Source organism: Equus quagga, chromosome 15 (genome assembly GCF_021613505.1).
Source record: "Equus quagga isolate Etosha38 chromosome 15, UCLA_HA_Equagga_1.0, whole genome shotgun sequence".
NCBI lineage: Eukaryota > Metazoa > Chordata > Mammalia > Perissodactyla > Equidae > Equus > Equus quagga.
In genome coordinates this window covers 47,060,402-47,086,876 of record NC_060281.1, presented here as the reverse complement: position 1 = coordinate 47,086,876, position 26,475 = coordinate 47,060,402, and the positions used below count along the sequence as shown (strand labels likewise).

Here is a 26,475-nt window from a genome sequence, read left to right as displayed (position 1 = left end):
ACTGTGTTCATGGACTAGAAGACTCAATTTTGTTAACATGTATATTCTCCCCAAATTGATCTTCAAATTCAATGCAATTCTAATCAAAATCCCAGAAGACTTTGTAGAAACTGTTATGGTGGTTCTAAACTTATGAAAAAGCAAAGGATCTAGGAAAGCCAAAACAAGCTTAAAAAAGAACAAAGTTGCAGGATTCACATTATCTTGATTTCAAGATGTACTATAAAGCTACAGTAATCAAGACACTTTAGTGTTGGCCTTTTGCCAACAAAGATACATAACACAAAGTCCAGAAATAGAGCCACATATGTGGTCAAATGATTGGTGACAATAAGGCAAATGCAATTCAATGGAGAAAGTATACTTTCCCAGACATTCACGTTAAAAAATGAATCTTGATACATATAAAAATTAACTCAAAGTGAATCATAGGCCTAAATTAAAACCTAAAAACTATCAAGCTTCTGGAAGAAAATATTGGAGAAAATCTCTGTAGCCTTGGGTTAGGCAAAAACGCCTTAAGACACAACACCAAAGACATGAACCATAAAAGGAAAAAAACCAATATACTGAATGTCATCAAAAGTGAAAACTTCTCTTCAAAAGACATTGTTAGCACAAGCCAGAGAATGGGAGAAAATATTTGCAAAACATATAATAAAGAACTTACATCCTGAATAATGAACTCTCAAAACTCATTAATAAGAAAATCCTATTAAAAAAACGGGCAAAAGATTTTAACAGGTATTTCACTAAAGAAGATATATTGATGGCTAACAAGCACGTGAAAAGACACTCAACATCATTAGTCATTAAGGAAATGCAAATAAAAATCACAGTGAGGTAGTTACCACTACATGTCTTTTAGAACGGCTAAAATAAAAAACAAATAACTGATGAGAACAAGTGCTGGCCAGAACACTCTTACATTACTGGTGAGAATGCAAAGTGGTATCAGTCACTTTGGAAAACAGTTTGGCAGTTTATCATAAAGTTTGGAGTACACTTACCATATGACCTAGCAGTTCAAACTTCTAAGTATTACTCGAGAAATGAAAATTAAGTTTCACACAAAATGTCCACAGTAGCTTTATTCCCCACTTTGCCAAAAATTAGAAACAACCCAAGTGTTCTTTCACTGGTAAATGGATATACAAACTGTATTATAACTCAGCAATAAAAAGGAATTAACTATTGATATATGCAAAAATATAGATCAATCTGAAATGCATTATGCTAAGTAAAATAAGCCAGATTCAAAAGGCTACATACTACATGATTAAATTTATATGACATTCTGGGAAAAACAAAACTAAAGGGAAAGAAAACAGATCAGTGGTTGCCAGAGGGTAGAAGTAGCACGAAGGAATGACTACAGCGATGTACAAGGTAACATTTTGAGGTGATGAAAATGTTTAATCTTTTGATTGCAGAAGTGGTTACCCAACTATACGTGTTTAGTTAAAATTCAAATATTCTAACTGGCAAAATTTTACTATATGTAATTTATACCTCAATTTTTTTTTAAAAAAAGGAATTAATCAATCACACTTTCTAAAAAACACACACAAATCCAATGCATAAAACGTTCGCTTAGGTCTAAAATAATGTTCATATACTCTCTAAATGAAAAGAACGATTACAATCCACAGTTCTATAATTTTACCAAAGAATAAGTGAACTAAAACTCTGAGTGCCAATAGTTACTTATTATTTTTTCAAAAAAGGCTATCAATCTTTCTCCTGTTTAAACCAACCTGATATGGTGCGTTTTGTAGTTTAGGCTGTCGTACAGCAGCTGCTGCCCCACCATATGTTGTTTTTCCAGGATAAAAAGGAGAATCTCCAAGCTGACTTGTTTTAAGGATTGACGTATTCCCAAGTGACTGCACAGAAACATAATGATAAATTATAAGCAATAAACACTCAAAACTAATGTGATTAAATCAAATGTGATTAGTACTCACGGGGGAAAGTGGTACAAAGGCAGATAAGTTGAATGCTGGTTTTTTGGAGCTGGTGGCAGTGTGCTGTGAGAGTGAATGAGAACGTTCAGCCTCTGGGGACCACAGAGGTGGCACTGAAGTGTTCTTTGACACAGCTATATCTGAAAGAAAAATATGTAATGCATAGTAACAGCACTAATTACAAAACCCTGGATTTTTGTAAATAGAAAATGAAAATTACAAACAAATTAGAAAAAAATAATCCAATGAAATTTAATTTTACTACCAAATTTACTACCAAATGCCAAGAATACCTTTATCAGAAGCTCTAGAGGAAAAACCACTGGTAGTTGAGATGTTATCATCATCATGCTGAGAGGTAGAATCTTTAATTTCCTTTACAAGGGAAAATCCAGAACTGCCGATTGGGAAGGCCGAGGATGTGGAGGGCTGACAGTGTAACGAAGGAGATTCCAACATGGAGAAATTCAAATGGCTCCGATGAAGAGAAGGCCTTGTTAATACATCCGGATAATTTGAAGCCGTACTAGTTGTTGAGGGTTCTTAAAAGAAAAGCATAAGTGTTACAGATATACAACTTAGAAAAAGCAATACAAATGGTGTTTACTTTAAGAAAATATACTATATAATAAATACAGCTTCAATTCAAATCCTTGAGGCCTCCCATGTTAAGCCCAATTTAAGATATTCTTCAGCCAAAGTTTCAACCATCTGAAATTAATTTTCCTAACCTAGTATCAAAATATATTTCAGTGATCACATACAACTTTCAAAAGTGCCTGGTTCTTGATTTTCCTTAAATTGATATTACTACAAAATCTGCTCATAAAAAATAAAAGCAAAGTAACCATATAAGAAAGCCAAAACACAAAAAGGATAAGTCTGCCCTCCAGAAACAACAGTTATTAAATTTGTATATCCTCTCAGATATTTTATATGCACGTGCAAATGTTTTCGCCAATCAAATAATCATGCTTTTGCATCCTGTTTTACGACTTGCTTTTCTATTCCAATGTAATTTTATCTCTACATACAGAGCTCATTTCCTTTAAAGACCACATTGTATTTTACCACACTGATTTACTCTAACTATAAATATATATATGTGATTGTTTCCCTAACACTCTATCAAACATACATGCACTTATATCTGCAGACTTTTAAGAGTATTCTTTTATATAAATCCATGGTTCTTTAAGTATGTATGTAAGACAAACATGAGGAAAAATTACTCAACAAATAATCCTAAGTCATCTACAAAAAAAAATCTGATTCTGCAAGTCTGAAGCTGGGCCCATAAAGTGGCCTAAGCAATCAAAGGTATCCTGAGAATTCATGGAAAAAACAATTACATGTGGAATTGTTCTATCATACTAGATCAGAGTACATGCTCATTTTTGTTTATGAGAGATAGTGTGATTCAAAGATTTCCTGTCAAGTTATACTTCCACAAATAGCAAATGACAATTTACATCTCCCTCATACTCTCTAATACTGGATAGTAACCTTTTCTGATTTCTGTCACTCTAATTTGGGAAATGCCATAACTATTTTATTTGCATTTATTTAAATGAGAGGGGTACTGAGCATCCTTCCCTATATTCGTTGGTCATTTATATTTCTTCTGTTAATTACTTACTGATATACTTTCTCTTACTACCAAAATTAGTTAAGATCTACTTTCTTTTTGATCAGTAAGATCAGTGTGATATAATTTGAAATATTACAACAAACTTTTCACTGTTGGTTGAATTCACTCATTTTTTGATGGTGTCTTCCGTAATATAGAAGTAACTTCTACCTTATTTACAGTCTTTTACCATTCCAAAACTGTAAGAAATAAAAAATTTTACTCATTTCTCTTTTTGGGTACTGTTGCTTTTATTTCAAAATAATGTTTAATCTTGACTCCATGTGAAATCAGTTATGATGTAGTAGTCAAGGACTCAGTTTTCACTGTTTTCCAAATGATAAGTCTGTTTACATTCTAAAATAACGTTAAATAAGCCATATTTTCCTGATTGAGAAGCCACCACTACCACATACTAAATTCCAAGAGGCTTTTCTACCCGTTCCCCAATGATGTCTGTAAATTTCTGTACCAATACCATAATGCTTTAAATACTTTCACTTCAGAACACATTTAATGCCTGTAATAGTTAGTCCAGGGCTGGCCCAGTGGCATAGTGGTTAAGTTCGCACTCTCTGCTTTGGGGGCCCAGGGTTCACAAGTTTGGATCTGTGGTATGGACCTAGCACTGACTGTCAAGCCACACTGTGGTCACATCCCACATAAAAAGGGAGATTGGCACAAATGTCAGCTCAGCAACAGTCTTCCTCAAGCAAAAAGAGAAAGATTGGCAACAGATCTTAGCTCAGGGCCAATCTTCCTCACACACACACACAAAAAAGTCAGTCCACTTTACACCACATTGCCCTATTCTTTTTCAGAATTTTTCTATTCATGTTCAGGCGTATTTTTGAGAACTTTAGAATCATTTGGCAAGTTTCCAAAGACTCTTCTAGTTAGGCTGGAATAACTGGGCCTCCAGATTAATCCTACTGTAAATAACTTAAAATTGGACAAAATATGAGGCAACAGCTTTCAGACACTAGAAAACAGCACAAGAAAATTCATAAAGTGAGACCTATCACTACCCAGGCTGCTTGTCTAGGAATATTTTCAGACCTGGCACAAACAGCTGGAGTCCAAGCAAAACACAGCAGGCAGAAATCAAAATTAAGGCCACTGGTCAGTAAAAAAACAAAAGACCAACTATGCAGGGAGGGGCCTCCAGAAGTCCACAAGCTGTGTCTAGAGAGAAGATGGGCTATACATATGCAGAGAGAGACCACCTAAGTCTTACCAAATAGCAGCTGCTATGGAGTTGAGAAAACAGATGATAGAAGGTGAGCAGTGCTAGGGGAAAAAAGCAGTGCTGAGGACAGTGAAGTTCCAGAGCTTTCAGAATTCAGAGATCCCATAAACACCTCCTTAAATCCCTGGCATTCAGCTGAGATACCAGAAAAGCTTCCCCTTGGGACTAGGGATCATGTCCTAGAACAAGACCTACTGGAGACTCATCCTAAAAAGCCACAGAGGAGACAAGAGTTTGCAGACTAAATTCCGCCACATAGGGGACTTAAGAAACACCTTGGACTTTCCACAGACACACATTAACAAAGCATAAAACTAAATCTACAGAAGTTCAAAATCATCACAGGGCTGGCCCGGTGGCATAGCAGCTCAGTTTGCAGGCTCCACTTCAGGGGCCTGGGGTTTGCTGCTTTGGATCCCGGGAGCAAACCTAGCACTGCTTATTGGGCCATGCTGTGGCAGGTGCCCCACACATAAGTGGAGAAGATGGGCACAGATGTTAGCTCAGGGCTAATCTTCCTCAAAAAAAAAAAAGTTCAAAATCATTCAGTAACTACTGTCAGCTAAAACAAGAATCAATACTCTTCAGAGGACGATAACAGAATCCACAATCTCTACACGTATTATTCAACATGACAATATTTAGTCAAAAATCATTTGGTATTCATAAAAAAAGAAAATATGATTCATAGCAGGAGAAAAAGTAGTCAACAGAAACTGGACCCAAGATAGCCAAGATGTTGTACTTAACAAAGGCTGTAAAATACTTATCTTAAATATGTTCAAAGTTCCTAACAGATACGTTAAAATTACTTCACTGTGATCACACTGAAATTAAAAGATTTCAAGAAGGAACTAATATCATTTCCAGATTGTTTTCCTACCCACCTTTCTTTTTGTTCATGTCTCCTTCACATCCCTCATCAGGACTTTAAAGAACTTCTTCTTCTAGAGTGCCATACACTTCATAAGTATATTTCTATATGTTTTCATTGTTTGATATTTTAAGTGGGATCCTTTCTTCCTTCATACTTTTCTAACTGGTTACTGGTTAAAGAGTGTTGTTAGATTTTTTTATCAATATTAACTTTGTGATTAATTTCTAGAATTCTCTTATTCTAGATTCTCTTATTCAAAACAGATTTTTAAAAATCAGTTGGCTTTCTTGGGTTTTCTAGGTATTATCTGTAAGCAAGATCATTTTGCCTCCTCCTTCCCAATACTCATACATATACATACATCCTCTTATCTAATTACATTTTTAATATCTGGAAGTGGTGACTGGGCGTCCATATTACTCCTGATTTTAATGGGAATGCCTCTCATGTTTCACCATTATACATGATTTCTGGCGTTTGGATGACATGTTAAGGAAACAGTAGTTTCCAAATTCCAAACAGAAATAAACAAGATTTTAAGTTCTGGCAAATGCCTATTTAGTACCTATCAAAAAGAGAAAATGTATAAGATCACTTCACCTATTAACATTGCCAAATTATAGTAATAATTCCCTAATGATGAATGATTCCTTGCATCCCTAGATTAACTCTACCCAGTGAGTAAGAAGAGTCTACTATTCTTTAACGTGCTGCTGGATTGTATTTGCTACTCTATAATTTTCTTCTATGTACTATCTTTCTAAAAGTTTATCTTCAAAAATATTTAACAGCTTAAGCAATACAAAACAATTCTTGACTATTTAGTTTCAAAGTGCTATTATACAAAAAATAAGGTGTAGATAAAAAGTCAATCAGGACTAGAAGGAAACATTAATAACATAATAAAGGCCATATATGAAAAACTGACAGCTAACATCATACCACTGGTGAAAGACTGAGATTTTCCTCTAAGATCAGGAACAAGATAAGGATGCCTGCTTTCTTCGTTTCTATTTAACACAGTATTGGAAGCTCTAGCAAGAGTAATAAAGAAAAAGAAATTAAATTTATCCAAATTGGAAAGGAAGAAGTAAAATCATCTCTGTTCACAGATGATACATCTCATATGTAAAAACTCCTAAATGTTTCACAAAAAAATTATTAGAATAAACAAATTCAGCAAAGTAACAGGATAAAAATTCCACACACAAAAATCAGTTACGTTTCTAGATACTAACAATGAGCAATCTGAAAAATAAATTAAGAAAACAGTTCCATTAAAAATAGCATCAAAAAGGGGCCGGCCCCGTGGCCGAGTGGTTAAGTTCGAGCACTCCGCTGCAGACAGCCCAGTGTTTCATCAGTTCAGATCCTGGGCACGGACATGGCACTGCTCATCCAGCCACGGTGAGGCGGCATCCCACATGCCACAACTAGAAGGACCCACAACTAAGAATATAAGAATATACAACTATGTACCAGGGGGCTTTGGGGAGAAAAAGGAAAAAATAAAATCTTAAAAAAAAAAAAAAGCATCAAAAAGAATAAAACACTTAGGTATTAACCAAGGAGGTGAAAGACTTGCACAATGAAAGCTATAAAACATTGCTGAAAAAAATTTAAGCAGATATAAATAGATAGAAAGGCATCCCATGTTCTCAGACTGAAAAACCTAATATTGTTAAGATGTCAGTACCACCCAAAGCAATCTGCAGATTCAATGCGATCCCTTTCAAAAACCCAGTGACAGTTTTTGCAAAATAGAAAAAATATCCTAAAATTCTTATGGATCTCAAGGGACCCCTAAAAACCAAAATAATCTTGAAAGCGAACAAAAAAAATTGTAGGTCTCACACTTCTTGATTTCAAAATCTCACTATAAAACAGTAATCAAAACAGTGCAGTGCTGCCATAAAGATAAACATATAGACCAATGGAATAGACTAGAGAGCCCAGAAATAAACCCTCATATATACGGTTAAATAAACTTCGACAGGAGGCCAAGACCACTCAATAAAGAAAGGGCAATCTCTTCAACAAGTTTTGGAAAAACTAGATATTCACACACAAATGAACGAAACTGGACCTTCATCTTACACCACATAAAAAAAATTAACTCAAAATGGATTAAAGACCTAAACGTAAGACCCAAAACTGTAAAACTCTTGGAAGAAAACAGAGGCGAAAAGCTTCATGACACTGGTCTTAGCAATGATTTCTTGGATATGACAGGAAACAAAAGACAGACATATGGTACTGTATCAAACTTAAAAACTATGTGCACTAAATAATAGTTTGAAAGGCAACTTACAGAATGGTAGAAAATATCTGCAAATCACATATTTGATAAAGGGGATAATATTCAGAATACATAAAGAACTCCTACAACTCAACAACAAAAAAAATCAAACCACCTGATTAAAAAGTGGGCAAAGGACTTGAACAGACATTTCTCCAAAAATGATATACAAATGGCCAACAAGCATAGGAAAAGATGCTGGACATCACTAATCATGAGAGAAATGCAAATCAAAACCACAATGAGATACCACTTCACACCCATGAGGATGGCCACTATCAGAAAAACAGAAAATAAACGTTGGTAAAGATGTGGAGAAACTGGAACCCTTGTGCACTGTTCACAGGAAACAAAATGGTGCAGCTGCTGTGGAAAACAGTATAGCAGTTCCTCAAAAAATTAAAAATAGAATTAACATATGACCCAGCAATTCTACTTCTGGGGAAATGCCCAAAAGACCTAAATGCAGGGTCTCAAAGAGATTTGTACAACCATGTTCCTAAGGGCATTATTCATAAGAGCCAAAAGATGGAAGCAAACTAAGTGTCCATCAGTAGATGAATGAATAAATGTAGTATACACATACAATGGAATATTATTCAGCCTTTTCTAAAAAGGAAATAAATTCTGATACATGCCACATGGATGAACCTTGAACATTATGCTAAGTAAAATAAGTCCGTCACAAAAGACAAATACTGTATGACTCGACTCATACGAGGTACTAAGAGTAGTCAAAGTCACAGAGAAAGTAGAATGGTGTTTGCCAGGGGTGGGGGAAGAGGGGAGTGGGGAGTTAGTGTTTAATGGATACAGAGTTTCAGTTTTACAGGATGAAAACGGTTGAGATGGATGGTAGTGACAGCTGCACAACAATGTGGACGTATTTAATGCCAGTGAACTGTATGTACACTTAAAAACGGCTAAAATGGTAAATTTTGTTATATATATTTTACAATTCAAAAAAACAATTTTTTAAAAAGCAAGGTGCACCAAGAATGGCAATGAAGAATTCTTTTTTAAAAAAAATCACTATTTATGAAAAATCTTATTTGAAAAATCTAGTAGAATACCTAAATTGATTTTATAGGTAATGATTTCTTATCAGGCGTGCTCAAGTTAAGAGAGTTACTGGCTGGAGCTTAGAAATCTACTGGTATTGGCATTTAAACATTATAATATTTCACTTTCTCTACAGTCAGGATTCACATAGATAAAGGCTGAAATGTTTCTTAGGATATGAAGTTTTTAATTTTGTTGTATATTATATCATAAAAGTGCTTTTTACTTAGCCATTCTCTCACTCCTTCATCAGTTTATCCTACAGGATAAAAGAGACAGAACAATTTTCTAGCTATTGGCAGACATCTGCTACATCTAGTATATACAGAAGCTATAGAGGAAACAGAAATCTAGCACGATATACTTGTATGTGAAGGTATGCTGCTAACAGCAATGCCAGTTTTTTTTAGACTTACAGAGCGTCCTTATGCCCCAAACCAGGCCCAGTACACAGTTTGGGATACTAAGACGAAACCAAGCCATGTCATCTGCAGATTCTCATCAGCCACAAATTCCCAGTTTCTAAGAGTACACCTATGATCACATGGTACCAATCAGCCAAAGTAGTCTACAACTTCAATCCACTGCTGACTAGCGTATTAGATATGCCACTGTGGGGCCCTCAGAGGCCTGAACTCCTATCGAGTCAAAGAAAATTTAACATGTACATTATTTGAGGTTCTCCCCATTGATCCATTCCACTAATGTAGCAGAAGAAATCTAGACATCCAAAGACTCACCATTATTAGGACAGTCAACAAAAGGAGGCCCATAAGCAGAAAGCTGTGGACAACAGATCTGAAATGGGCCACAGATTCTATAACCAATTATAAGAACAGTAAGTGCACTGTGCTATTTGAAGAACGTACAGTACTCTCCAGCTCTAGTTACTATTAACATAAAATTTACACTGGGAAAATTAATATTTAGTAAACAAGGTTCAGGGCTGTTATATCTAAATTATTCTAAGCTTTCAATAATTTGACACTACTTTAAAGAGCAGATATGTCTAAGTTGTTTTGAGAATGTGTTGTCAAATTTAAGCATAATGTTTCAGAGTAAACATAAACTGATTTCTTTGTTATATCTAGTAAGACCTATATTCATCAAATTGGGGAGTTATCAGTGGTACTTGAAGTCACACATTAGGTGACCGCCAGTATCGAATAAATACGTGGAGAAAGGTCAAGGCAGGCTGTGTGAAGAGAACTGTCTGGAACTTACAAAATTTAAGATAAGAGCAGGATTCAGATCTAAGACAAGAAAGGGGAAAAAAAATGCTATCAAATTTCTGAAGTTAACATCAAGAAGCTGCTCACAATTTGCTTCTAAATAATCAGGGGCGTTAGAGTGGGAAGGTGAGTGAACACAAGATCAGCCATAAGCTGGGTGTCTTTGCAGCCGGGTAACGGTTACAGGAGGGTTCACTGTACTATCCTCCCTACTTTTTGTAGTTTGAAATTTTCCGTAATAATTTGAGTTTAGAAGTTACTCACAAAGGTATGTCTAATATACATGTGACAGAAAAGCTACCGTATAAACAATAATATAATGAATAAAATTCGAGTTGGAATTGATCTTGGCAGACCACTGAATTATTTTCATTATTTCAATGAAAGTACAAACACACAAAAAGGAACTTTACAGATGTAAATGAGAAACTCTCCATTTATCTCACACCTAAATTAAATTCCTCAAGTTAGTTAATCCTCACAAGCATGTTCATTAGAATGGAAAAGGTTTCCGTCTCTGTGGCTGTACGCTGGTGCACACTCTAAGTCTCTAATCAAAAGAAAGAGAAAAGCTCGAGTCCCATTCAATGGCCAGAAAAGGCAGCCAGCTTAGAAATCTAGCAGATAAAGTCTCAAGATGGTTCTTGGTAACATATGTGAAAGAAATCTTTAAAAGTACAGATCTTAAAACTTCCTAAGTTATTCTAGTAAAAATAAGCAAACATTTAAAGACTAAGCCAAACTGAACATCACTAAGAAAACTAGATTTGCCATTTCTCCAAAATCAGAATCATTCTTCCAGGTGCATCTCATTCTCACTAGTTTTCACTATAAGCAAATCAGGCAGGAAAACACATTACTAAGTACACCAAAATTACTAAGTTGTACATCCACATCAATTATTTAGGAAAGACAAGACTTAACACAGAGTTAGAAAAAAATCTATAATTATAAATAAGTCAAAACATGTAGTGAAAAAATATATATATTGAAGGAAACATATACTGGGAGATAAATAGGACTTCATCAAAAAGAAAAACTTTTGTGCTTCAAAGAACACCACCAAGAAAGTAAAAAGACAACCAACAGAATGGGAGAAAATATTTGCAAATCACACACTGATAAGGGATTTATATCCAGAATACATAAAGAACTGTTTCATCTCAACTATAAAAAGACAACCCAATTAAAAACGGAAAAGGGAATTTCAATAGCCATTTCTCCAAAGATATACAAATGGTCAATAAGCATATGACAAGCTCAACATCATTAGTCATCAGGGAAATGCAAATCAAAATCACAATGAGATACCACTTCATAACCACTAGAACAGCTATAATAAAAAAAAAAGGAAAACAAGTATTGGTAAGGGTGTAAAGAAACTGGAATCTTCTTACACCACCAGTGGGAAGGTAAGATGGTATAGTCACTTTGGAAAACAGTTTTCCCTCAAAATGTTAAAAGTACCATATGACGCAGTAATTCTACTCCTAGATATATACTCAAGAAAAAACACATCCACACAAAAACTTGCACATGAACATTCATAGCAGCATTATTCATAATATTCAAAAAGTGGAAACAGGGGCTGGCCCCGTGGCCGAGTGGTTAAGTTCGCGCTCCGCTGCAGGCGGCCCAGTGTTTCGTTGGTTCGAATCCTGGGCGCAGACATGGCACCGCTCATCAGACCACGCTGAGGCAGCGTCCCACATGCCATAACTAGAAGAACCCACAACGAAGAATACACAACTATGTACCGGGGGGCTTTGGGGAGAAAAAGGAAAAAAATAAAATCTTTAAAAAAAAAAAGTGGAAACAATCCAAATGTCTATCAAATGATGAATGGATAATTAAATTGTAGTTTATCCATATCATGAAATATTGCCTGGCAATGGAAAGAAATGAAGTCCTGATACATGCTGACATGGATGAACTTTGAAAACATTATGCTTAGTGATAAAAGCCAGTCACAAAAGAACACATATTTTAAGCTTCCATTTATAGGAAATGTCCAGTATAGGTAAATCTATAGAGACAGACTAGTGGTTGCCTAGGGCTGGAAAGGTAGGGATGGGACGTGACCACTAATAGATACAGGATTTGGGGGGGAAGGGGTGGAAGGGATGGTGACGAAAATGTTATAAAATTGACTGTGGTAACGGCTGAACAACTCTGTGAATATACTAAAAACCACTGAACTGTACACTTCTACAGTACGTGAGATAGATCTCAATAAAGCTGTAAAAACTATATAAAGTTAAATGACAGAGTAATATTCCTAAATAGGACATATTCATGGGTTATACTGAAGCTACTTAATATCCGTAAACTCCACCAAAATACTATAAGTGGATCCGAAAGAGTTCAAGCCTTTAAAATGCAGGGTTACTTAATTTTAAGATTAATGAGATGCCCCAGGTGAGCTTGCTGCAGAGAGGAGAGCAGCCAGTTGCAGTTATACCATACCCAAATTGATGTACTGGAGGCACCAGCACAGTTTCGCTGTAAGTTAACATTTATACGGTGCTGCATAAGTGCCAGCACCTATTCTAAGTGCTTCACATTTACTTTTTTCACAACAATTTGTGAGAGTATAGACGAGAGAACAGATTATCTTGCCTCATGCCACAGGGCTAACAATTGGTGGTATGAAAATTCAAACCCAAAGTCTAACACCAGAGCTTGCACTCTTAACTGACATAGTATTTCAGCCTCCCCTAATGAACAAGAAGCTGATGAATAAAGAAAGATATCTAATTTGAACCTGATCATGACCCTCCTCCTACATGGTTTATGTATCAACCAATTAGACTTACCAGAACCAGGTAATAGAAAGATATTTAAAATTAAGGCACGAAAACCGATCATTCATAAAAAAGTCCACATTCTACTTACCTTCTGTATTACTGACTGTTGGCTCAGGAGTGATTCTCCCATCATGAATATTAGAGCTCTCCTCATCAGCATATATCAGATGGTCATCTTCCCTATTTTCCGGCCACTGTGGTACCTCTCTTGTGTCTGTTGAGCAGCTGCATACATCTTCATTCTTGTTGAAGTATCTTTGTAACCATCCTGGCACAATATTCTTAACAGATTCTGTAACCCTGCTAAGAATGCCCTGTTGGGGGGAAAAACATGTAAAGCAGTTTTAGAAATGATGTTTTTAAATATGTACCTACTTAAAGAAAGCCATACCAAGCAAAATACAACTGTTTCCAACAAAGTTTCGTAAAATTCAGCTACTTGAGTTAATGCTGACATAACGGTATTTTACAACTTCTATAAACATTATGAAATTCCTACTTTTTCATTCTTCCATATGCATATATCCATAAACCAATAATTATCTCAAATGGCCACATTATTCTAATCCTTAAAAAACTCCTATAGGCGATCAGAAAGCAATATAAATCTTAGATTTAGTAATAGTTACGCACTAAAATCTTATAATCCCAGAGAAAAGTCATCCCTTCTGATGCCAGCATATTAAAAGAAGCAATATAAACAATACCTTCAACAGTTTCCTCAATTATTTTCTCGCACATTCTTGAAGAACAAAAATTTAGACAAACCAAACATGGTCTTTTTTTAAAAAAACAGGCAATAAGACAAGTAACCCAACATAATAAACTCAGGAAATAATCTAAGATTTTTTTTGATGGTAAAATTTTATTATATCAAATGTTGCCTGAAAATCTGAAGAATTAATTTTATTACGGTAAATTTTAAAGGGAGAAAAAAATGTAGTATAACAACTATCAGTATTATTAACATTTATTGTACCTTTGCTATGTATCAGGCACTGTTCTAAGCAGTTTAAACATATTATTCAATTTAATCCTCACAATAATTTTATGAAGCAGTTTGCGGATGAAGACATACAATGAAGTTAAGTAACTTGCTCAAGGTACAAACACAACTACTAGGCATATCGAGGTTAAAGTCAAAGCATGGGCTTTGGGACTGGTAGGACCTAGGGTGAAGTCCGAGTACCTCCCTGTGCTTTAATTTACTCCAGGTAAAATAAGAATAATACCCCCTCCTACTACTACCCGATAGGAATTAGAATGAAGATTAAATGAAATAATGTGAAAGCACCTCACAATTTACAAAATAGAAAGATATACTAATAACTTTATAATTGATGAGAAAAAGAAGTTAGCAGAAACAAACTGGGGTGAGGTAACCAATTTTAGGCAACACATCGCTTCATAAAGCAGCATTAGTAGGATTTCAGAGAAAGAGTCACATAAGCAAAAAAACCAAATTGGCAGGTACAAAAAACGATAATCAAAATCAAGACAGAATACATAAATCTACAAAAGCAAACCCAAGACAAAGGGGCCTTAAAAAACCCTGTCATGAGAAAAGATGGAAGACACTTCCATATAGGTACTTGAATAGTATTTTCTTATTGTTTGAAAAGGTGTAGGTAACAACCGGGAAATATGTACTCATTTTTCCATGTGTTCTCCAGACAGTATTTTGAACACATCCACAACGTAAGCTCTCTAGCAACATGTGAAGCCAAAGGCCCTAGGATACTCACTACTAAAAAACACAAATTCAGTGTTCCCCTTTTCTGTGCTAATGTTACACAGTATTAGTTACTTTGGAAAGAAAGATTATACACCTACATCCAAAATTTATTATTTATAACAACATACATAGAATATTCACTATTTTTAGTTATACTTAAATATTTATTTACCCTCTCCCTATATTTCAAAAGACTTGAAAGTGCTTACAAGATATAACACAGTTTAAATAAGACTTGAAAAAAAGTAAGACATATACTTGATATTAAGTGGTAAGTTAGCTAAAACACTATAGCAAGAATTTAGTGTAAAATAAGTCTTTTGTGGACTTCATCTAAGGTAAGTTTAGTTAGTACAAGGATCAGAGATTCCTATGACCCCTACTCACCCAAAGGAGGCAAGTACAGAATAACTTAAAATTAACATCATATTTAACCAAAGGTCACTTATGTGGCAGCATCAGGCATTGTGAAGAATCAGTAAACAAAATTGAACAGTCAAAATCGATATAATAAAGCTCATTCAGTAAAGCTCACATACTTTGCTTAGAGAACTTTTCTTTTCTAAACCAAAATTTAACCAATTTATCTAATCTCAGCCCACGACAGCTTAGTACAAGAAAACTACAGTGAGAGAGAGAAGTTACGAGTGGCACAATGAATGACAGCATGAAGAGTCTGACAGTAAAAAGAAATAGGGATGATAAAACTGACCTGGAACCGTTATAAAAAAACAAACATCCGTACACTTTAGCATACCTCTGTAGGGTAAATGACCCCAAATCATCAAGAACAGCAAAATTAAGCTCAGTATACTCCAGTACTAGTGGTCCCCAAAGTGTGGTTCCTTTACCAGCATCACCTCAGGCCCTATGCCAGCCCTACCAAACTCAGGAGGTAGGGTTCACCTGTTTTAAGAAACACTCTCAAGTGATTCTGATGTACCAGTCATGCACCACAGAACATTCTGGTCAACGATGAACTGCATATACAGTCGTGGTCCCATAAGATTAGTACCATACAGCCTAGGTGTGTAGTAGGCTATACCATCTAGGTTTGTGTAAGTACACGCTACAATGTTTGCACAGCAGTGAAATCGCCTAACGACACATTTCTCGGAACATATCCCCATCATTAAGTGACACACAACTGTGTATCTAATTACTATAAAAGGACTAAAACAGTGGTTCTCAAGTTGGAGTCTTCAGACCAACAGCATTGGTGTCACCTAAGAGCATGTTAGAAATGCAAATGTGTTTTTTTTTTTTTTTTAAAGATTTTATTTTTTTTCCTTTTTCTCCCCAAAGCCCCCCGGTACATAGTTGTGTATTCTTCGTTGTGGGTTCTTCTAGTTGTGGCATGTGGGACGCTGCCTCAGCGTGGTCTGATGAGCAGTGCCATGTCCGCGCCCAGGATTCGAACTAACGAAACACTGGGCCGCCTGCAGCGGAGCGCGCGAACTTAACCACTTGGCCAAGGGGCCAGCCCCGTAAATGTGTTTGTTTTAACAAGCTCTTGAGGCAATTCTTATGCAAATTAAAGTTTGAGAAACACTGCACTAAAATCATCTAAAAACTCAGTGACCAGTTTCCCAATTAAGGCCATGGTAAATATAACCCTGCCAGTGCTGGTGGTCTAGTGGTTGATTCGGCGCTCTCACCCGCACGGCCCAGGTTTGTTTCCTGGTCAGAAAACCACACCACTGGGTCTGTCAGCTGTCATAGTGCAGCAGCTACGTGGTGGAATTTTAAATACCAGCAGGGTCACCCATGGTGGACAGGTTTCAGTAGAGCTTCCAGGTTAAACAGATTAGAAGGGACCTGGCCACCCACTTCTGAAAAAACTGACCACGAAAACCCTACGAATAGCAGTGGAGCGTTGTCTGATAGAGCACCAGAAGATGAGAGGATGGCACTAACAACAATACAAAATTTTATCTAAAAGACCACCCTATTTCCACGATTATCTCATTATCTATCAAATATATCATACCATTATACCAATTTTTATAAGTATCTACTGTATAACATCAACTCTGAAAATCAAACCAGAGGTAAACATAAAAGCCTACCTTTGAACCTATTTTATTTCCAGTGTTAAAGACTTAACACGCTTATTTATAGTAAACAACCAACTGCCAGATATGAGAATTTTAAAAACTGCTAGGGCAAAAGAAATCTCCTGACTATACTCGGAACTGGGCAGACTATAAAGAGGTACGGGCCTTTGTTTATCAAATAGATTTGGAGAATTAACTCCCTGCCAGGCTATTTTTTTTAAGTTCTGAAGTACCAAAGATGGACTTCAGGCACTAATGGAAAACTGAGAAAGAGCGAAGGGAGTTAGAAAAGCCGACAGTTTCCTTACGGAATCAAGGTTCCTCTGACTCTCTTCCCAAAGGTCTACCTCTTCAAGAGTTCCTGAGAGTATGCTTCAGGGCTTTACGGAAATGAGGCAAACTGGCTTCCTGTACGGACCTGAAGAAAGAATGCTTTCTGACACTTAAACAAAACAAAACAAGACAAGACTTGAGGGAGAAGCGGAGGCACACTGAGTAAAGGTCTACTAAGGAGTGGCTACTCAGACTGGACTTTACCGCATTAGCTTCCTCCCCGCCCTCAGAGGCTGCAGCGGCAAGCCTAACTGCCACCATTCTAACTTGATCTAAGTTTTCCTACTGAAAATCTTCTCTGATCCTTCAAGTCTGGGAAAGTCACTCCTTTATATGCATCAACAGTGTCCTGTATTTCCTACACCATGACAATGTGTCAAACAGGAGGGTAGTTATAGTCCGTCTGTTGCCTCCACTAGAGCATCAGCTCTGGGAGGACAGGCCCCAGGTCTGTAAAGTGCCCAGATTAGCTGGTGCACAGTTTTAATTATCTATAACTGCACTGCTCAACCAACTTCTTATTCCCACACACGAATATTCTATGACAAGTTTCTAAAACGGACATCAGGAATTCTTGAATTCAAAAATAAATCATACATTTGCTTGGTCTAACAGCTTCACCTTAAGCCTATATTATTTTTGTTCCCACACTAATAGCCCTTCCTCCAAAAAACAACTTGTGAACCTATCCAAGAGCATGGGAAAACTGAACCACCCTCTGCGATGGTAAATAACACAAAGCCAACTAAATGGAGAGAAGCAGAAAGGTAGCCAAAGAAAGCACAATTAATGAAGGGCTTAGAAAAAAGCAACAGAACAAATGAGGCATTAAAATCTTAAAAATATTCCCCGTAACCCTAAAGCAAAGCCTACACTAGATAATCATACATTAGATGATCATAAGTAATGATGCTAAATTCAAGGATTAAAGGAGTAATCTTTAAACTTGAACTGATTGCTTTTTTCTCTTCAACAACTAAGGGTTCTTCACTTGGTAAACCATGGCAAAAAACGTCAAAAATGCCACTGAGATTCAGAATAAATACTCACTTTGGGGGCCAGAAGTAAATTCAACTCAATATTACACATGCATTAAGCACATTCAATATGTAAGGCACTGTGAATATATTAGTTTTTCAACTTACATTTAACCTGAGTTCAAGGCTGAAGGCTGAGGCGGGGCAAGACCCTTCTACAACCCTAACTCAGAACTCATTTGTAATGAAAAAGACATTCTTTTCCTATATATCTTTTCAGCAATTTGTAATCTCAGAATAACCAGGGACATCTCTCCTATACGGTCACCTCCTTATCATTACTACATAGCCTTCCTTCTTAGATAAAGCTCTCTACTCCTACTAGTTTTCTCGACTTCAGTTCTGTTCAACTCTCTTTTCTTCACATTATCTTCTACTAAATACTAGTATTCAGATTATATAATCTCCTTTCTCAAATAACTTCACTGGATCTCTAACTATAAATACCAAATATTATCTGTCTTCAGTTTTACGGTTCTGGAGCCCTATTCTCCCAGAATACAGTGCTGCTTTGACTCCTATCTGCTCTTTTGGGTGCCTTTATTTTGTTGAGGCCTGTCACTGACCCTTAGTTTTCTTCCAGGGTTCTGTGCACACTCTCCTTACTCACTCAACTCCTGTGTCTCCAGGCTCTCCTTTCCAAACTTTTTTGAAAGTCTTATTTCTTATAGATTCCCTAATCGGTTTTCCCTCTTGTTCCCTCCAAGCCCAAATGAAGAAAGACAAAGGTTAAGAATCCAAGACTTCATGTGACATAAAGAATATCTAATTATATGGGGGCTGGCTTGGTGGCGCAGCGGTTAAGTTCGCAGTTCCACTTCTTGGTGGCCCGGGGTTCTCCAGTTCGGATCCCGGGTGCGGACATGGCACTGCTTGGCAAAAAGCCATGCTGTGGTAGGCGTGCCACGTATAAACTAGAGGAAGATGGGCATGGATGTTAGATCAGGGCCGGTCTTCCTCAGCAAAAAGAGGAGGATTGGCAGTGGTTAGCTCAGGGCTAATCTTCCTCCAAAAAAAAAGGGAATATCTAATTATAAAAACATCTTAAATACTAAAAACCTAGATGCCAATCTAATCTTTCAGTTGTTTTTTAACATATCCATTCTAACATTACTTATTTTAACAATGCACCCCTATTATAACTCACACTCAGTTATTTCCATGAGGGAAAAAAGGAAGTATTCAAATTCTAATGCAGTTATATTGAATCTAGTTTCAAAAATCTGAATTTAAGTTTCAAAAATCTGAATTTAAGCTCCAAATCTATTATTTGTCATATTTTACAACCTACAGATAGTTGTTGAGCAGTCAAGCTCTCCCTACCCACCTAGTCCAAATCCTTTTAGCCATTTAAAATCCATACTTTTCATTTCTCTTCTCAACTTCAAGAGATCAAGTCAAAACACAGGAAAATAAAAATTTTTCTAGTTAAAAAATTAAAAAGTACAACTGGCCAAATTTTAACCTCCTTCAAAACCCTCTGCCACTAATGCAGTAAGGAGAAACATGACCTAGCTTCCTCTCTTATTTTTAGTTATCCATATTATAGAGATGGTATTAATAGATAATTAACAGTAATCAAACAATAAGGACAAAAAAAGAAGTCCCTACAAAACCTTTCAGACTAGCAATAGGAGACCCAATAAACGCCCAAAGCAGTTTAATCCACTAAAAGTTACCTACAAGATAATGTCACTTTTCTTACATAATGTGTTTGAAACTGGATGTAAGAGTTTATCTCTTGAGTCACACTATGAAAAAGATAAGCGAAATCAAGCAAACCGACAAGCAAACTGAAATATCTATAGACAGAAAAGGTATTCTACCATTCTGTTTGACAGCAAACACAGTATATTATACCTGGTGGCAAAACTTTAAACTGGACTTCCCAACACAGAAGAATCTTTCAAAAATATATTACAACCATGACATAAGCTAAGTAGCTACAAACAGAACATTTTTGAAAATACAAGGTCATTACATCTTTCCAATAATATTCTGTGCCTAATGAAAATGGTTTTAATTAGTGACATGAGACCAAAGTCTTCATTTTACTTCAAACTAACAGGTAACTGCCTCATCAGGGAATTTTCCAGGAAATGGAAACAACACCTGGGCTTTTTTGTCATTTATCTTATTACAAAAATTAGTAAGTAAATTGACAAAGTATCAGACACAGTGGCCTCTCATCATAAACAAAAAACCTACTCTGCATTAAACATTTTAATACTTGGATTTATTTTCCTCTAGACTTAAATGACTGGCAATTCTATGAGGAAAACATGTTAAAAATAAATAAGTATTTAAGAGGGTAGTAACAGTTTAAAGTTTGGCTTCATCACTCAGGAAACAAGTCCTTAAATCCAACACGAGCCTAGAAAAGACTGAACTTCTATACATAAAGGAAACTAGGAGGGAGCAAAATTCAGACAATTAAAACTTTTTTTTTTTTTTTTTTTTGGTGCGGAAGATTGGCCCTCAGCTAACGCATGTTGCCAGTCTTCCTCTTTTTGCTCGAGGAACATTGCTAGGGAGCTAACACCTGTGCCAATCTTCCTCTACTTTGTATGTGGGACGCTGCCACAGCATGACTTGATGAGCAGCAGGTAGGTCTGTGCCTGGGATCCAAATCCGTGAGTCCCGGGCCACCAAAGTGGAGTGCAGGAACTTAACCACTAAGGCACTGGGCCAGCCCCTTAAAACATTTAAATCAAAAGGTTCTATTTAATCACAACAATTTCAAATGAGTCCTTACTATATATGTCAGGCCCTGTTCTAACAGCTTTACTTATATTATCTCATTTAACCCTCACAACAATTTCCACTTTACAAATGAGTAAACTAAACAGAAAGAACTTAAATAACTTGTCCAAATAGTGGCAGAACAGGGATTAAATCCAGATACTCTGACTCCATTAGAGCATGTTTTTTTCCCCATCAACTATTTCCATTTCTATTTTCACTGATAGTATTGAATATCTAGGACAAAGCAAATAAAAATAAGTCAAAACTACTTAGTGACTTCTGGAACGAATTAAGTATTCAACCTCTAAATATCCCTCTTTTTCAAAACTGGGAACACTCTTTAGCCAGCAGATACCAACCAGGACATACTTAAGACAAAGTATCATATAGAAGCTATCAAAACAAAAAAACCACTACACTATCATATAAACCAGGGTTGGGCAAACCATAGTCTGTGGGCCCATGTCAGCCCTCGGCCTGTTTTTATACCGGCCTCAGGCTAAGAATAATTTTTACATTTTTTAAAGGACTGTAAAAACAAAGAATTTGTGGCAACAAGGCCTAAAATATTTACTATCTGGCGCTTCACAGAAAAAGTTTGTTGACTCCTGATCTAAGCTACTTCAATAGATAAAGGGTCCCCTCTCCCCCTTTTTTTAAATAGCTAAATGCAGGAACTGATTTGTAACTACTTCCAGGATGCGAAAATGAGTGGATTCCCTTGGTTCCAAAACTAGAAAACAAAACCTCTGAAGCACAACCCCCAAAAAAGGGCAAAAAATAAATAGTTCCCTCTCACCAGGAGGTGGCAGTAGATTCTTCCAGAGGCAAGGTTCTGGTTTGCCCAGGGGCTCAAGTTTTGTGTGGTGGCTATCAAGAAAAGCAGCGTGACCTCTCCAGAGCTGACTTTTTGGGCCTGACAATCTGCACAGAAAGGAAATGGGAGAGGAGACTGAACAGGTGACAAGAACTAACCACATCCTCTTTAGTGACCTGTTCACTCACAACTCGAAAAATGACACCATTTCCTAAATGCATCTGGGCTAAGAGTTAGGAGGCAGGGGAGAAGGCAAGTGAAAACGATCAGCTCACATCACTCAGGGCTGTTCTTCACTGCTGCTTCTACAATTCTTAAGTTACTACCCTTCAGTTCGTTGAGTTAGACAATGGATTTGTCTCCACAACTTCAAGCAAGATGCCATTTTAAAGATCAGAAGTTAAAAAGAAAAAAACGTCAACTAGATATATCTCAGCAGAGCTAAACCAGAAGTCGTCAAAACAGGAAATTACAAGTCAGCTGAACACATGCAAAAGTCGCAGGTACTGCATGATTGCACAAGCCAGTTGGCCTAGCAGGCAATGGCAAACATCCATTAACTAACAGTGTCAGACCTCTCCTTCTTATTCCAACTCTCTACTACACATCCAAAAACTTCACTTTTGCCCAGAAACTCTTCGACATTTAATCAAATAACATTAGTATAAAACATGCCATGTCATGAAGCTCCTTGATATTCATGATGACTCAGCATCTCCTGTAAAACACAGAGGTGACAGCCTTGGACAGTACAGCACGCAGGTAGTCTACACGTCCACAAAAGTTCCACTAAAGACTAAGGAAAGTCCTTATTTTAAGATTAAAAAAAAACCGATAAGGAGTATTCTTTTGTATATTCCTGGACACGTACTTTTCTTTGGTAGTTTCTGCCAATGTTAAGTAACACCTACAGTGTTGATCAAGAAACCCCAAACATGTGTAGTCTCAATTCAGAAGTTAAAAATGTATTTTCTTTTTCAATTAAATGGCTGGGGCAAAAAGATGAAAGGAATTTCGGTAGGGGGAAATGATAAAATTATCAAGCTCTAAAACAAAACCACACTGAAATCATATCAGCTCTAAGACAATTTGGGTCATAGGTGTTATGTTGTTAAGACATCATCTCCCCCAAATTAGATTTTTATCTAAGTACATTTAAAAATAAGCTGTGATTATAACTTCTGCCACCTGGAATACATTAGCTCCTTTCTAAACTCCGTCCAAACCATCCAATGATCTGTATTTAAAACAGAAAAAATTTCATTTTTTATGTAGTAACTCTCTTTTAAGGAGACCTAAGAAAGCATTCAAAGAGAAACAGAAAGCATGTGTGTCTAACTTCCATTCTACAAAAGGATTAGGTTAAATGGCCAGGCTTGTGACCTGAACTCTAATCTTAAATCTGCCTGCAAGTACATACCCGTTTCTCACAAAGAAATCTGAAAACCAAGTACTTTCTGTATATATACATCTGGGGGAAAACTGGTGAGAAGTAACAGTTAATGCCAAGACTTCTAACCATTAGTAGAGAACTACTTAATATTATAAACCATAATTTTTACTACCAAAAAATTTCTCTCAAATCTTTACTTTTAAAATTCTGTTTTTTAACGATACAATTTAACACCACCACCAAACACGTTAAAGTGTCCAATATTCATTATCACCCAGAATAAAGCAACCTAGGAAGTCTACCTTTAACAGGATGCAACAAGTTATCAGACCCTTTTGCTATACAGTAATTCTGGTTTTTTAACATGTTTAAGACACACACTTACTTCCCACCTTAGTATCACTGAGAAGTTTTATAAGTGACTTTTATTAAAATAAGTTAACATTTTCCAACTCAATCTCCATAACCAACAACTAACATTTAAAAATTGAAATTTTCTCAGACTCAATTATCTCACTTACAATTAGGATAAACTCCTTTTCATAATTTCGAACACCCATGAGCGCACAAGGTGGTTAAACTGTAAGACCACCAACATTCCCGGAGTGTCAAAAGTACCTAAACTTCTAGAATACGCCCCATAATATTAAAATATTTTGTGCATGAGATCAGAACTGGATCTCCCGGTCAACTGTACAGAATGGCCAATTCCAGCCTCCAAAATAAAAGGGGGGGGGGACAAACGGGAAACGGGGGAGAGGGAAGACTCGCAGCAGAGAAAAGACGTAAGGGTGGAGAGGGACTTTCAAAATGCCCGAGTGCCACAGTTAAGTATAACCCGGTTAAGAGAAAAAAAAAATCTAAGCCAATGCTCTCACATCGGGGAGAGACAAGGACAGGGGAGACGGAGAATTAATTAATAGGTTGCAAGTAAGTTATTCCACTTTCTGTGTAACAGCGCCCCCGCCAACCCCCGGAGGCAGATTCCTCTGGGCAGCCCCCTCCCCACACACACTGAAACGCGGGAGACTAGAAAACAGCAAGCGCAGAGGCCTCCAGCCACATCTTTCCCTTTCTCCCCCGAGAGGACGTGAGTAATACCCTCAACCCCCAACCCCCGCCAAAACCGAAAGAAACGCGGGCATCGTGGGCCTAGAATTGCTGTTCCCGCCCTGCGCCTGTCCGGGGGAAGCCCCTGGCCCCGAGGGTTGGGGAGAGGCGGCCCGAACCACACGTGTGCGCCGAAAGATGGGCCTGTGTCAGCCCACTTCCCGTCGCCACCCCAGCCGCCTGAGCTCCCGCCGCCTCGCTCGGGCCTTTCCTCAGGCCCTCCCGTCCGCTCCACGTGGGGCGCCAGGGCCCCTCACTGCCTGTTCACTCCCGCCGAGTTCCCGATCCCCTAGGCCACCACCGCGTCGGGGTCCCGTACCTGGTGCTGTTGTCGCCCCTGCTGGTAAGGCTTAATTGGCCCCTGGTGGCAACGCCGCGTCCGGATCTTGCCGCCACCGCCCCCTCCTATTCCTCCGGCTCCCGAGGCCATGGCGGAGCCTCCGCTGCTTCCCCGTCCGGGGCGGGTAAGGGGGCGGGAGAGGCAGAGGCGGCGGCCTTAGAGCACCCCCGCCCGGCCCCAGCCCAAAAGTCCGCCCGCACTGCCCACACAGCGGAGCACAGGCACACCAGGAACCGCGAGGCTGCGAGCCGGAGAGGCGAGAGAATGCGCGCTGGCAACAGGGAAGGGGGTGGCGGCGACAGAGGCCGAGGAGCTGGCTCCGGTCCGGCAGCCTCCCGCGGACCCCCGCCTCTGTGTATGTCACGGTCTCTATGGAGATCCCCCGCAGAGGACAGCGAAGCGGCTCCAGGCGCTTAGGCCCAACTCGACCGCCGGCTGATGGGGATTCTTCCGTCGCCCTAGCCGTAGCTGCCGCAGTTGAAGCCGCCGGCGCCGCCCGCCTACCCCTCCCCTTTGCGCACAGCGCCCGCCCCGCCGTCGTCGTCGTCCCTGCAGTCGCCGCTGCTGTTGCGCCTTTTGCCGCTGCTAAGGCCGCCGCCGCGGTCGCGAGCCAGAATGCCGTCACTCGTCAGCGCCCGACGAGTTTGCATCATCACGCTGCGACCCGGTGATAGGCGAAGAGGAAGGAAGGGCATGTCGAGCCCGCGCTCTCAGCCGCGCGGCCCGCTGGGAAACGTAGTTCAGCGGAAGAACGCGAATTCTCAGGAGGACGCGGAAGGAGATCGCGGATTGCCGCAGAGGCACAAAGCCGGAGCGTTTATTCCTTTTACTGTTCTTGGTTGTAAACTTAGTCTTTGAAAGAGGCATTTAACGTAAAAACGTTAACCTTCCCGTTCTGCTTCTTCCCGTCGGTTGGTAAAGCGGACAGAAAGAAAGCAGATAATAAAATCAAAGATAGGAGATAATATCTTATAAAAAGAAAAAAAACTGGTTGAAAAAACAACGTCCATGACCTTTAAGCCTAAAGCAGAATTAGAAAATATCTGCAATTTCATTAATGTTCCATTAAACATATAAGAGCTTTATTGTCAAATATACAAGGGCTGGAAGTCTGGCTCCGCCACTCTCTAGCTTGACCTTAGATAAGTCAAAACCTGAGCCTTGGCTTCCTCCTCTATAAAATAGGAACTTGAAAATCCACCTTGTAGGACTGTTGTGATCCTCTATGTAGAGCACCTAGTATGTTTCCTGGTATACAAGAAATGCAATAAATGGTCGCAATTACTACCTACACAGTCAGCTCACATTAGAGGTAAGCGGTACATTCAGTAACAAAAGTATGTATATATTTGCTCCAAATAGAAGGCATTATATTTAGGAAAGTGAATAAGTGAGTTAGGCTCAAAGACTGAATCCACAAAATACGTGTAGAGATTGTAGGAGTTGACCGTTAGAAAGGTCTTGGTGATCGTGTGGTCTAGCCCTCTCATTCAACGGACAAGACGGGTCCAGAGAATTCAGGTGGCACGTTCCAGGACACAGAGCTGGGCAGTCAAAGCCAGGACTATAACCCAACATTTCTTTAAGAGTTGAGACAAGTAACCAAATGATTAGGGAGAAAAATCTACTCTGAAAAAAGACGGGCTTAATGTTTCATTTGAGACACTTGATTTTAAAGCTTATAAATAGCCTTGGAGTCAAATAGACTTAATTTCAGATCTATCACTTACTAGCTGTGTAGCCTTGGGGAAGTTACTGATCCTCTTTCTAAGCTTCAGTTTTCTC

At 38.1% G+C, this 26,475-nt stretch overlaps 1 protein-coding gene across 2 annotated transcripts in view; it reads right to left on the bottom strand.

The window, feature by feature from the left end:
• The window catches only part of NUP153 (nucleoporin 153), a 70,683-nt gene extending 45,454 nt beyond the window's left edge, over positions 1 to 25,229 (bottom strand). For both annotated transcript variants that reach the window (XM_046639646.1, XM_046639647.1), the window contains exons 1-5: positions 24,670 to 25,229; positions 13,212 to 13,437; positions 2,261 to 2,509; positions 1,968 to 2,107; positions 1,758 to 1,886 (exon numbers count right to left, since the gene is read on the bottom strand). In XM_046639646.1, the coding sequence (XP_046495602.1) occupies positions 1,758 to 1,886; positions 1,968 to 2,107; positions 2,261 to 2,509; positions 13,212 to 13,437; positions 24,670 to 24,780 (855 nt within the window). In that variant the 5' untranslated portion in view covers positions 24,781 to 25,229. The remainder of the gene's footprint in view (positions 1 to 1,757; positions 1,887 to 1,967; positions 2,108 to 2,260; positions 2,510 to 13,211; positions 13,438 to 24,669) is intronic.
• Between the last annotated feature and the right edge of the window lie 1,246 nt (positions 25,230 to 26,475).